The 13,616-nt window shown below is 41.0% G+C and overlaps 3 protein-coding genes across 4 annotated transcripts in view; 2 read left to right on the top strand and 1 right to left on the bottom strand.

The window, feature by feature from the left end:
• UBXN2A (UBX domain protein 2A) overlaps window positions 1-13,616 on the top strand; it is a 368,202-nt gene that overhangs the window by 140,286 nt on the left and 214,300 nt on the right. The window lies entirely within an intron of this gene.
• Window positions 8,388-13,616, bottom strand: part of WDCP (WD repeat and coiled coil containing) — a 24,476-nt gene continuing 19,247 nt past the window's right edge. The window contains exon 3 of the mRNA XM_032784862.1: window positions 8,388-8,554. Coding sequence (XP_032640753.1) covers window positions 8,388-8,554 — 167 coding nt within the window. The remainder of the gene's footprint in view (window positions 8,555-13,616) is intronic.
• Window positions 13,107-13,616, top strand: part of FKBP1B (FKBP prolyl isomerase 1B) — an 89,989-nt gene continuing 89,479 nt past the window's right edge. The window contains exon 1 of the mRNA XM_075063638.1: window positions 13,107-13,256. Within this exon, the coding sequence (XP_074919739.1) occupies window positions 13,199-13,256 (58 nt within the window). The 5' untranslated portion in view covers window positions 13,107-13,198. The remainder of the gene's footprint in view (window positions 13,257-13,616) is intronic.

Here is a 13,616-nt window from a genome sequence, read left to right as displayed (position 1 = left end):
AAAGACTTGTTTACATACCATACCATACCATAAACTACCCCTCCTCCTTGAAGGCTGTGTATGAACTGCATTGAACTTGGGAAACAGAGGCAGAAATTTAACTGTGGTTCCACACTAGGGCTCCCGGGGGGAGTGGCTGCCATTACATCTGAGGGGAGAGTTTACAGGGGCACTGTCAGGTAGTTTAGGCCCCAAATACAGGCTGTTTGGAACAAATGTTAAAACTTAGATCATTAGGCTTGCTTTTATTTGTTTATATTATTAACTCAGTGAAAATAATTTTGGACATGAAGCTGGGCTGGAAGTGCCACATAGGGAACATAACAGTGATGGGTACATTAGATATACTGTTATCCCTTCTTGACTTCCATGACTAGTCAAAGTTTGGGTCCCTGGGCATGTCCTGGTTGGGAGTAGAAATTGCTGATGGAGTCTGGTGTTTTCTTTGATGCAATCTTGTTTACTTACAAGGAATGTACAAAGTCCTCTTCCAAACACAGGAGGGACCAAAACTAAAAGGAACAGTTTCTTAGCTTACAGGCTGATGCTTTGTTCAGCCATCACCTCTGACCTTGATCTCTCGCTAGAGTTCTCCGGGGTCTTGCCATACTTACAGGCTGCTTGCTTGGCTTTCTTGCTCAGGCCCTAAGTCTCTCTTGTTCTGCTGTCCCTCACACTCGTGCGCACACTTGCCCAAACGATACTCAACAAAACTTCTCCACTCCAGCCATTGTGTTCAAAACTACCTGGTGGGTTCACATTTTTCATAACCCCTTTTTTCTCAGCTGTGGGGCTTGTGATTCTCTTCATAGTTATGTTAATTGAAGGGTGTGCTCACACCCAATCTCAAAGAGGTTGATGTAGTCACCAGTACCTCACAGCACAACAGTACTTGTATGTAATTTAAGAACACCTGCTGATTGGTTAGCAGCCAAGACTTGAACTCTTGTGTTTCAGAGAGGGGATCATAGAATTCTAAGAGGGTTCTTTTATGTTTCAGAGCAACTGAACAAAGAGTTACAAGCCACTTTCCCAAAACTCAGAAATATATGAAACAAAGGGCAAACAGGTTTCAGAGGCGTGGCCGTGATAGTCTATATCAGCAAAAACAACGAGGAGTCCTTGTGGCACTTTAGAGACAAACAAATTTATTTCGGCATAAGCTTTCATGGGCTAAAACCCACTTCATCAGATGCATGGAGTGAAAAATACAGTAGGCAGGTGTATATATTACAGCACATAAAACGATGGGAGTTGCCTTACCAGGTGGGGTGGGGAGGTCAATGATTGAATTGGCCCCATTAGCACTGACTCCATGCATCAAATGAAGTGGATTTTAGCCCATGAAAGCTTATGCCCAAATAAATTTGTTAGTCTCTAAAGAGTGGACAGTTTGTAACAAAAGGATTTTCCTATTGTGAAAAGTAATCATTTCAGAAGGCAAAAATTAAATTATATAGCTAGAGCCTTTTATCATGTCCAACTTTTCATTCCTTTTCTTCTGAAAGTTAACAAAATTATCACAAATATCTCCATAGGATGTTACATTCTCTTAGTATGTTGCCTTCTTACAAACCATTAATGTTTTTCCTGTTTGTAAATGTTTAAGTATTAGTTTGATTTAAAGCAGGGGTAGTCAACCTATGGCACATGTGCTGAAGGCGGCACGTGAGCTGATTTTCAGTGGCACTCTCACTGCCTGGGTCCTGGCCGCTGGTCCGGGGGCCTCTGCATTTTAATTTAATTTCAAGTGAAGCTTCTTAAACATTTTAAAAACCTTATTTACTTTACATAAAACAATAGTTTAGTTATATATTATAGACTAATAGAAAGACCTTCTAAAAACATTAAAATGTATTACTGGCACACAAAACCTTAAATGAGAGTGAATAAATGAAGACTCGGCACACCACTTCTGAAAGGTTGCCGACCCCTGATTTAAAGGAAGTGATTGGGGTCTCTAATGTGAAATTCTGGTTTGCCTTTTTTTCTGGAGCTATGATTCAGTTTTCTGTCTAGTATTACACAGAGATATATTCCTTTCTTGGCTGCATACACTCTCGTCTGTTAAGATAGCATGGTGTCTGCTGACAAGTTGGATGGATCCTTGCCAAAGGACATAGATTGTCAGGCACTGATGGTTTTTGGTGGCAAGTTTTCATAACATTGCAAATGTCATCTCCTCTGCAGGAAGTCTTTCTGTGCCAATACTGAAGTATTGGCACCGCATGCCACCAAACATTTGATCACACCTAGCTGCTGATACATATGTGTCAAATAATAGTGGAGACATAAAGTTCAAGGACAATTTTGTCTACCTGCAAAAAGAGGTTGTATTGCAGTAAGCGCATCCAAGTGTCAATAACAGCAAGATACTGGCAATTCTCTAATAGATGGTAACACCAGGGGAAAAGTAAATCTCAGCAAAGTGAATCTGGATTTAACACAGACATTGTGGAATGACCTCAGGTTGGTAAAAAATCAAAGGCACAAAATCACTAATCCATAACCCTGCATGTGTGCAGTGCTCTGTTGTGTGAGGTAATGGAAAAGCAGCTCATATGTTCAACTTGAGTAACATCTGTTATGGTCTACCTACACTAGAGGACTGCACTGTGTCAATGCTACATTTTAGGTTTACTATGGGTTACTCAACCCTTCCTCCCTGCAGATAGAAACACTGACGGAGAGGCCTATTTGTGTGATGTTCTGCCTTTGGGGTTGAATAAACTAGATCCTGCTGTTCAAGATATAAGCTTTATTGGATTTAATAAAACCTTCCTTCAGGGGAAACTGAGGCAGGGATGCAATGCTGGCACTGCACTGAGCTGCCAGGGGGAACTCCAGGGGTGAGGGCTCCATTACAACCAGCCTCCAATCTTTTTTTGTTAGCCACTGTCATTGGCCATGTCTTTGCTCCGTACAGCATGCTCAGTACAATTGCATGGTATAATCTGACCTTTAGTTTGGTGTGGAGACCTCTGTTTAACCAGATGTTGTTAATCCTTTCAAAAGCAGTGTTTGCTTTTCCTAATCTCATATGAACATCTTTATCTTAGCCACCTTCAAATGTCATCACAATTCCCGGTTACAGAACTCTTCTACCTCTTCGATTTCTTATCCATTCACATACACCTTTGCGTCTGTTGTCCAGTTTCCTATCTTCATAATCTTGGTTTTATCTGCATTTACTTTCAATCCAATTTTGGCTGCTTGCTCTTCTCTCTCTGACATAATAATTCCATTCCCCATCATACTTAGTAAAGCGATGTTTTCGGCAAAGCCAAGATCATGTAACTCATCTCCACTACCCCATTTTACACCTTTTGTTGCTCATCACACAGTCTATTGCTAACGCAAAAAGGATTGGTGATAACACACACCCTTGTCTAACTCCAGTTATAATATTGAACCACTCACCCAGCCCAGTTAACTGATCTTACTGCACATCTGCTTCCATCATATCAACTCCTTATTATGTTGATCAGCTTGTCTGGTATCCCATAACTGCTAGCAATATTCCACAGTGTCTGTCTGTGGACACTATCTCGTGCTTTCTTAAAGTTGATTAAGATGGGGTTTTGCCCAGGGCTGCCCAGAGGATTCAGGGGGCCTGGGGCAAAGCAATTTCGGGGGCCCCTTCCATAAAAAAAAAAGTTGCAATACTATAGAATACTATATTCTCGTGAGGGCCTCTGTGGGGCCCAGGCCCTGGGGCAAATTGCCCCACTTGCCCACCCCTCTGGGCAGCCTTGGTTTTGCCAAACAGTAGCTTTGTTGATGATCTGTTGAAGAGCGAGTATCTGTTTGCAACATGAGCTATGTGGATGGAACCTAGCCTGTTCTTCTCGCAACATTTCATCTACTGTCTTGTTCATTCTATTCAGCATAACAGTAGCCAGTACTTTGCCCAGGATCGATAATAGCACAGTACCTCTCCAGTGCATGCATGGAGTAAAATCACCCTTTTCTGGCAGTGCTATGATGATACTGCTATTCTAAGAGGTGCAGCACAGAGGGAATGGGTGCTGCTAAGGTGGCTTTAAACCATCTTTGTGCCCTCTTGACTCCTGGTTATTCTAGGGGGTGGAGTGGTCCCTGGTATAAATTAGGGAGCCTGTCTAAGCTACAGCTGCCTCCCTGGACTGCCCTGTGGACTGCACTGCTGCCTGGAATTTCCACAGTGCAGCATGCTACAGCCCTGCTGTTGACACACACTTCCTGCTTCCAGCTAGGGTGACCAGATGTTAAGGTTTTATAGGGACAATCCTGATTTTTGGGTCTTTTCTTATATAGGCTCCTATTATCCCCCACCCCATCCTGATTTTTCACACTTGCTGTCTGGTCACCCTAATTCCAGCCCCACACCCATCACATCTCCTACACCAGGGCTTGTAAAGAGTCCTCAGCCTCTCAAGGAATTGGCCCCCCCAGCTCAATTTGAGATTTTTAGAGCCCTATATGCTGCTCTGGCCCTTTTACCCAGTTTTAAGGGGCAGAGGCTACCTTAGTATAAGAGTCCAATGGTATTGGTCTTGGAGAGGCCACATTTTAAAAACCTCTAAAAATTACCTAAAATTATTTTTACATACTTTTTTCCCCTAGCAATGCTGGGATTTTAAGGTCCAAGATCTTGTGACCTACCAGTATTAGCCATATGCCATTGGGAAAGGGGTAGAGAAATTCTTGCTTTAAACTGATGGTTTAAAGCTTCCATTGCTGGCCCTGATATGTGATATTGAACCTTAAACCTTTCAGTGGTAGAAGACTGAGTATTGCCCATCTTGAGCAATGGGCCTATGTAATTTTGGAAGAGAAATCCCACACTTTGGGGGAATAGAAAGAAATTCTTTTATTGCTCAGTACTGTGGAATGTTAGATTAAGTCCCAGGAAGAGATTCATTTATGGGGAGAGTGCAAGTGAAATGAGTTGTATGATAAATGCTGTTTATCACATAGATTTTACCATATGTCTGCTATATAAACAATGTTACCAGGATTCTCAAGGTACAGGGAAAACATTTCGCAAAGCTATTCACAAAGACAAAAATTCAGTGTGTGAAGATAAATGTTTATAACAAAGTTAAGGACTAAAATGTGTTGGAAAAAGATTACATAAAAATTCATCCTTCATTCCTTTAGCGCAAAGGATGAAACAGGTATGCCTCTTGTGATGGGGCAAGGCCAGATGGCTACAGTAAAGTACTGAGAAACAGGTATGTTAGCCCCAGGCTAAACAAATCCCTAGTACCCTGGTAACCAAATGGCAGTTGCTCCAGGTTAATCAAGGCACCTGGAGCCAATTAGAAGCTTTCTAGAAGGCAGTAGAAGATAGCTACTTTAATTAGAATACCTGCAGCCAATCAGGCAGACTATTCAGGGCCCTGGGTTTAAAAGTATCAGAGGGGTAGCCGTGTTAGTCTGGATCTGTAAAGCAGCAGAGAATCCTGTGGCACTTACAGACTACAGACGTTTTGGAGCATGAGTCTTCGTGGGCGATTACCCACTCGTCGGATGCATGTGTGGAAGTTTTCAGGGGCAGGTATATATATGCTAGGCAAGCAGCTAGAGAACGAGGTAATTCATCAGGGAGGGTGATGCCCTGTTCTAGCAGTTGAGGTGTGAACCAAGAGAGGAGAAACTGGTTCTGTAGTTGGCAAGCCATTCACAGTCTTTGTTCAACCCTGAGCTGATGTGTGTCAATTTGCAGATGAATTGAACTCAGCAGTTTCTCTTGAAGTCTGGTCTGAAGTTTTTTGGCTGCAGGATGGCACCTAAGGTTCGCTATAGTGTAGCCAGGGAGGTTGAGTGTTCTCCTACAGGTTTTTGTATATTGCCATTCTAAATCTGATTTGTGTCCTATTATTCCTTTCCGTAGAGACTGCCCAGTTTGGCCGATGTAGCATAGCAGAGGGCATTGCTGGCATATGATGGCATATAGTACAGCGGTGGACGTGCAGGTGAATGAACTGGTATAGTGTGGTGATCTGGTTAGGTCCTGTGATGGTGTCACTGGTGTAGATATGTGGCAGAGTTGGCATCGAGGTTGTTGCATGGATTGGTTCCTGAGCTAGAGTTACTATGGTGGCGGTGTGCATTTGCTGGTGAGAATAAGTTTTCAGTGGTTGGCAGGTTGTCTGTGGGTAAGGATTGGCCTGCCACCCAAGGCCTGTGAATGTGGGATCATTGTCCAAGATGGTTGTAGATCCCTGATGATGCATGGGGGGTTTTGCTGGGGGCTGTATGTGATGGCAGTGGAGTCTGTTGGTTTCTTCTTGGGTTTGTCCTGCAGTAGGAGGTTCTGGTAACTTCTGGCTCTGTGATCTGTTCTCTTATTTCTCTCTGTCTGTGTTTTTGTGTTGTGTAATGCTGGGTATTTGTAGTATTGTCTCGTCTGAGGTGTTAGTATGCATGATGGAGTGTACCAGTGCTTTGGTCTGTATGACATGGTATCGTGTGATTTGCTGGGATGGATGCTGGATGAGCAGTAATGGTAGTGCATAGCGGTTGTATGTTTTGATATTTGGTGTGTGTAATGTGACCATCACTTATGCACCGTAGTGTCCAGGAAGTGGGACCTCTGTGTAGGGTGGTCTCAGGCTGAGGTTGAGGTGGGGGGAAGCTGTTGAAATCATGGTGGAATTTTTCCAGAGTCTCCTTTCATTGGGTCCAGATGATGAAGATGTCATCAGTGTAGCGAGGTAAGAAAGGGGCGTGAGTGGACGGAGCTGAGGAAGTGTTGTCGCAGTTATGGCAAATTTGACCATCAGCTCAGGGTTGAACAAAGACTGTGAATGGCTTGCCAACCTACAGAACCAGTTTCTCTCTCTGGTTTCACACCTCAACTGCTAGAACAGGGCCTCACCCTCCCTGATTGAACTAACCCGTTATCTCTAGCTTGCTTGCTAGCATATAATACCTGGCCTGGAAACTTCCACTACATGCATCCGACGAAGTGGGTAATCGCCCACGAAGCTCATGTTCCAAACATCTGTTAGTCTAAAGGTGCCACAGATTCTCTGCTGGGTTTAAAAAGGAGCTCACTCCAGTCAGGCAGGGAGGAGCCAGAGGAGAAGGAGCGTGATGAGGAGCTGGGAGCAGAAGGCAAGGACTGAGAGTGAGAGAGTGTACTGCTGGTAGGACTGAAAGGACAAGCATTACAGACACCAGAGGGAAGGTCCGGTGGTGAGGATAAAGAAGGTGTTTGGAGGAGGCCGTGGGGAGTAGCCCAGGAGTTGTAGCTATCTGCAGCTGTTACAGGAGGCACTATAGACAGCTGTGATCCACAGGGCCCTGGGCTGGAACCCGGAGCAGAGGGCGGGCCCGGGTTCCCCCAAACCTCTCAACTCCTGATCAGACACAGGAGGAGCTGACCCCGACTGTGGGTTCCACAAGAAGAGAAGATCACTGAGGTGAACAAATCCTCCAATAAGTGCAGGACCCACCAAGGTAGAGGAGGAACTTTGTCACACTCTCCATACTTTCTGTCAGTGTATACCCAGTAGGAAAAGCAGGAGCCATACACTGGATGGACTGTAACACTTTGCTCTTCCCTCTCTACTTCCTGGAGAAACAGCGAGAGTTTATTCAATTCCTTTGTTGTTCCTTCTCTCATCCTCATAATCATTATAGTTTGAGCTCCCACAAATCTGTCCATCTGCTCCCAGGATATGCCTGTATTATGTAGTGTCTTTGAATGTCTTTGATCTTTGTTTCACCTTTTTTTTTCCCCTTTATTGCATGCTAAATAGTTGTTTTCCTAGGTTCCGCTATACAAATCCTCATGGCAGATGAGACACTGACATAGCTCTTTTAACAGTCATGCGTCTTCACATAAAAATCATGTATTTCTCCAAAATGCTGCAAGTTTCCCTAGGAGCCACTGGAGCAGCAAACTCTTGCCAAGTTAAAAAAAGTGATTGCTTTCTGTGTATGTTAATAAACAGAAATGAACTTTAAAAAACTTCCTTCAGTAACATCAGCTTTTAGTGGAAAAAAGTGTACCTGTTACTGCTGAGTTGCCCCACCCACTCTTGATATTTAGCCATTATTTTCATCACATGATTTTAACTTGCCACTCCAAGAATATCTTGAACAGAATTAAAGTACTAGCTACAGAAAAACCGTCTTTCCTCACCCACTGCTCAAAACCTGCCACAAGCCTTATGAGTGTCAGATGAAACAGACATGAATCTAGAGCTGATCCTGTAGAAGGGACCATGGAAGCCCAGATAGGATCTAACTATTATGGAACTGTGCCACATGTATTACAGTTTCAACGCACTTAATATATCGGAGACAGTTTTCTAGTCACGCACTTTGATACTGCAGAATGTCTTTTTTTATTGTCTCATAACAGAAGGGCATTCACATTCTTCATCCTGAAATTATGTCACACTGCTTGGTGGTTGTATAGACATGCTGTTTTTGCAGGAGTGACTTCCACAGACTTCTGAACTCTCACTTCCATCCCTTATGATTATCTCTTGCTTTGCTTTGAACATTAATGGAACAAAGCCTTCGCTGTCTGCAGTGAGAACAATCCAAGAAGAACCTATAAAGAAATTGAGCATTAAAGAAAATGAATGTACTGATGTGATTACATACAATATACAATCACTCTTTAAAATATGTAGTCCAGCACATTAGCCGTCCTTTTCCTCTGCATTAAAACCTTGTCTATACTAGCAAAATTCATATCTGGCAATCCACTGTATGTGAAGCTTCCCCAATGGTAACATTAATGGAAGTCCTAGTGTACAAAGGTCTGTGGCATTTTTACTAACCCTGCTCGGTGATAGTGAAAAACAAATTCAGTTTTTGCTAATGTGGATGTCCCGTAAGCACCCCCACTTTCCTCCTCAAAACTTTTTTGTCTAGCCTTCCACAACTAACCTATGCTCTAATGTCATCTACTTCTGCTCATCCATCTGCTCATTCCCTCCTCCCAGATGATGAAGGAATGACAAAAATTAAAATAAATTATTAAGAAACTACCTGTGCTATATTTGTTTTGGGGATAAATAGAAACTTTCATCTCCAGGGCTTTCAACCCAGCACTCCTTCAGCAGCTCTAAATTCAGGTGACATACAGAAGAAAAAAATGACTTTGTACTTTTCCCCACTCCTAATTATGATTAGGGCTGTCGATTAATCACAGTTAACTCACATGATTAACTCAAAAATCATGATTAAAAAAATTAATCATGATTAATCACAGTTTTAATCACACTGTTAAACAATAGTATACCAATTGAAATGTATTAAATATTTTGAACGTTTTCTACATTTTCATACATATTATATTCTGCATTGTAATTGGAAATCAAAGTGCATATTATTTTTATTACAATATTTGCACTGTAAAAATGATAAACAAAAGAAATAGTATTTTTCAATTCACCTCACATAAGTACTGTAGTACAGTCATGAAAGTGCAACTTACAAATGTAGATTTTTTGTTATATAACTGCACTCAAAAACAAAACAATGTAAAACTTCAGAGCCTACAAGTCCACTCAGTCCTACTTCTTGTTCAGCCAATTGCTAAAACAAACAAGTTTGTTTAAATTTACAGGAGATAATGCTGCCCTCTTCTTATTTACAAGAGGCATTTGCATGGCACTTTTGTAGCTGGCATTGCAAGGTATTTATGTGCCAGATATACTAAATATTTGTATGCCCCTTCATGCTTTAGCCACCATTCCAGAGGATGTGCTTCCATGCTGATAACGCTCATTAAAAAAAAATGCATTAATTAAATTTGTGACTGAACTCCTTTGGGGATGGAGGTGGGAATTGCATGTCCCCTGCTCTGTTTGACCAGCATTCTGCCCCATATATTTCATGTTATAGCAGTCTCAGATGATGACCCAGCACATGTTCATTTTAAGGACACTTTCACTGCAGATTTGACAAAACGCAAAGAAGGTACCAATGTGAGATTTCTAAAGATAGCTACAGCACTCAACCCAAGATTTAAAAATCTGAAGTGCCTTCCAAAATCTGAGAGAGATGAAGTGTTGAGCATGCTTTCAGAAGTCTTAAAAGAGCAACACTCGGATGCGGAAACTACAGAACCCGAACCACCAAGAAAGAAAATCTGCTGGTGGCATCTCACTCAGATATTGAAAATGAACATGCGTCTGTCTGCACTACTTGGATTGTTATTGAGCAGAATCATCAGCATGGACGCATGTCCCCTGGAATGGTGGTTGAAGCATGAAGACATATGAATTTTTAGCACATCTGGCAGGTAAATATCCTGCAACGCCGGCTACAACGATCCCATGAGAATGCCTGTTCTCACTTTCAGGTGACATTATAAATAAGCAGTGGACATTATCTCCTGCAAATGTAAGCAAACACGTTTGTCTGAACTACTGGCTGAACAAGAAGTAGGACTGAGTGGACTTTGTTTTATTTTTGAATGCAGTTTTTTTGTACATAACTGTACATTTATAAGTTTCAACTTTCATGATAATGAGATTGCATTACAGTACTTGTATTAGGTGAATTGAAAAATGCTATTTCTTTTATTTTTTACAGTGCATATACTTGTAATAAAAATAAATATAAAGTGAGCACTGTACACTTCGTATTCTGTATTGTAATTGAAATCAATATATTTGAAAATGTAGAAAACATCCAAAAATATTAAAATAAATGGTATTCTATTATTGTTAACAGTGCGATTAATCGCACGATTAATCAGGATTAATTTTTTCAATTGCTTGACAGCCTTAATTATGATATAAAGAGATCTTGAAAGGATCCCGTTTTCATATGTCTGGTTTTTATTATTGCTTGGTTTTTACCTTAGAAATATCAGGAATATCAAGTCTTGTTTTTAGTGGGTTTGTGGGATGACTTGTTAGAGGTCTCAGAAATGTGGATTTTGAGCTTTCTTACTCCTCAGTTGAAGAGGTGGGTTGTTGAATTTCTGACAAAGATGTCTTTTCTCCCAAGTGGTTCTCGGGCATTTGTATTAAATCGGTGATAACAATAACAACAGGATTTTTAAACAGACTGAATAAAAATCACTTTCCCTCTCAAGTAATTAGGTTTCACTTGTATAGTATTTCTGATATCATAAACCTACTACTTCTCCAGTTGTCCACAGATTCTCAGGAAAATATAGGTTAGACAGATTTTTTTTCTGCTTTTTTTTTAAACATTAGAAATTCAGAAGAAATAAAGAAAATCAAAACCATTCAGGTTTGCTTCATACATCATATAGACGCAGAAAATAATACAAACTCATTTTCTTTCCTTTGTAAGTCACCTTTTAAAATAAAGCAATATCTACTGTGTATGTTTACTGCTAGTGGGTCTTTTCCTTAACGGGCTACCTATTATGTTATCCTAGGACATAACATACACATATATAACAATTTGTCAGTATATCCTTTGTTTTATTCAGTTGGACATTTCAGAAGAAAGAGCACTGACAGCACTCTGGGAACCTGTGTGTGCCGTATTACTGATAAGGCCTACTTGTCCTGTAATTATGGAATAGAGGACCTTGAATAGCATCATCTGATATATAGGAAAGTAGGTTATGTTTCATTGTGTATATTTTGATAGTTCTTATAAATTTTACTTTTCTACACAAAATGAAAAAGATTATGGAAAAAGGAAGTATAAAAACCCTAATACGCTCTGTGTGTGTGTGTGTGTGTGTGTTTTTTCAGCTGCAACATCGTTTATTTGGCAAAGCGAAATCTCCTCTCTTTATGTTATTAACTAAGCACTTTCACAAGCTGCTTCACTATTTCATGTTGTCATGTCACCTATAACATCATAAGGAGATTGTCATTCCCAATCATGAACCTTTAATCTTTTTCTGTTAATACCTTCTTTCCAATTCTGGACAGACTTTGGAGTCTGTAAACTAGAAGGCTGTAATTGGAAATGCTGACACACAAACCAACAGAACTGCATTATCAGCCAAACTGATAAAACCGCTTTTTTATTATTCTCTTGTGAGTTTTTATCCCTATTCATCTGAAAGCTTGAAAAATCACAATTGCAGTAAGTTAACACTTGTGTTATATTAATCTCACAAAATGTTTTGTTACTTAGAGATAGGGTGGTGCCAAAAGTAATGTTAAAAATACTCTTTTACCTTGCATAATTATTACAGATGACCTGCAGAAGACTGAGACCTCCAAGTATGTGCTGTTACCAATGCTGTATGTGACAGGCTATATTTAGCAAGGGTAATGGCATTATGCTACTGGACTTAAAGCATTCAGGGCAAGGCTAAGTTCATTCCTGATGCAATTCCATTCATTTTAGTGGGTTTGCATCGGTATGAATTTGGCCCACTGCTGCAGATTAGCATTTCAAAATGTTAATTCAAAAGAAAAAATTTGGAAACCATCGCTGCAAACTAAGGACATTTGTCAAAGTGTCCCATCTAATTATGTGGCATTAGAGGATGGGATAGAGCTGAGTAACATTTTTGTTAACCCTTCAGTATACTTTGTGTTTTGTTGCAAACTGGAAAGTCACCTCACATTTGTTGTATAGTCTGCTCATGTTCACAAACATGTCGCTTGTGCCCAGGCCATCTCATGGTTTTGTGTCAAAACTATGCAAAACTTGTGGTTTTACAGGGTTTCAATGCAAAACAAGATGAAACTAGCAATTTTGATGGATTATACTTTGAGCTTTGCAGCTCACCCAAATCCCAAACTCAAAGGAAAACTCAGGGAGTGCAACCTCCTCCGACCTCCGGTCAGTTCTTCAGTTGATTAAAGAATCACATAAATCCCTCTGCTCTGAATCTGGTAAATTTTGCATGGTTTGAGAGGGATTCTTGGTTCAACAATTCTCTTTGCTCTTTACAAACAGACAGCTTTTTTGAAGACTGCAACAGCACACTGGACAGAAGAGACATCTGGAGGTGCTTCTGTGTTGTGGCATTTGTCTTCTGTAAAACCTGGGGCATCAAAATAAAGAGTGCAGATGTTAACTAAGCCTTTCTATAGGCTGAAAAGAGGCTCTCTTGTTCATTTTCATAATAATCTCACCATGTTTTTTTTAATTAAACAGGTGAATTTGATGCTTTTAAAAAATCAAGAACTGGCCAAAGATGGGAATTCATCCCCTTCTCCCCATGTTAAAGCCACTTTGTGTTGCTGCAAAGGGATCTCTCTGAAAATACCAGTTCCATAGAGGGCCTCCTCAGTAGATGAACAGTTGGCATGGTTGGCTCTATTCCACCACTGAAGCCACCTCCAGTGTAAAAGGTATGCTGATAGAGGGAGAGAGGTCTTATGTCCCACCCATGCTTGGCTGCTAGAGCTACCCAGAGAGACCACTGCAGCCAGGGTACAAGTTAAGGCAGCCCAAGACCAAACCAGTTTCAGGGATCCCCAGTGTCAGGGATCAGAGGGGTAGCCGTGTTAGTCTGGATCTGTAAAAGCAGCAGAGAATCCTGTGGCACCTTATAGACTAACAGATGTTTTGGAGCATGAGCTTTAGTGGGTGAATACCCACTTCGTCAGATGCACGAAGTGGGTATTCACCCACGAAAGCTCATGCTCCAAAACGTCTGTTCGTCTATAAGGTGCCGCAGGATTCTCTGCTGCTTTTACAGATCCAGACTA

This window comes from Chelonoidis abingdonii, chromosome 3 (assembly GCF_003597395.2).
Source record: "Chelonoidis abingdonii isolate Lonesome George chromosome 3, CheloAbing_2.0, whole genome shotgun sequence".
In the NCBI taxonomy this organism is placed as follows: domain Eukaryota; kingdom Metazoa; phylum Chordata; order Testudines; family Testudinidae; genus Chelonoidis; species Chelonoidis abingdonii.
This window is presented reverse-complemented; position numbering and strand designations above follow the sequence as displayed.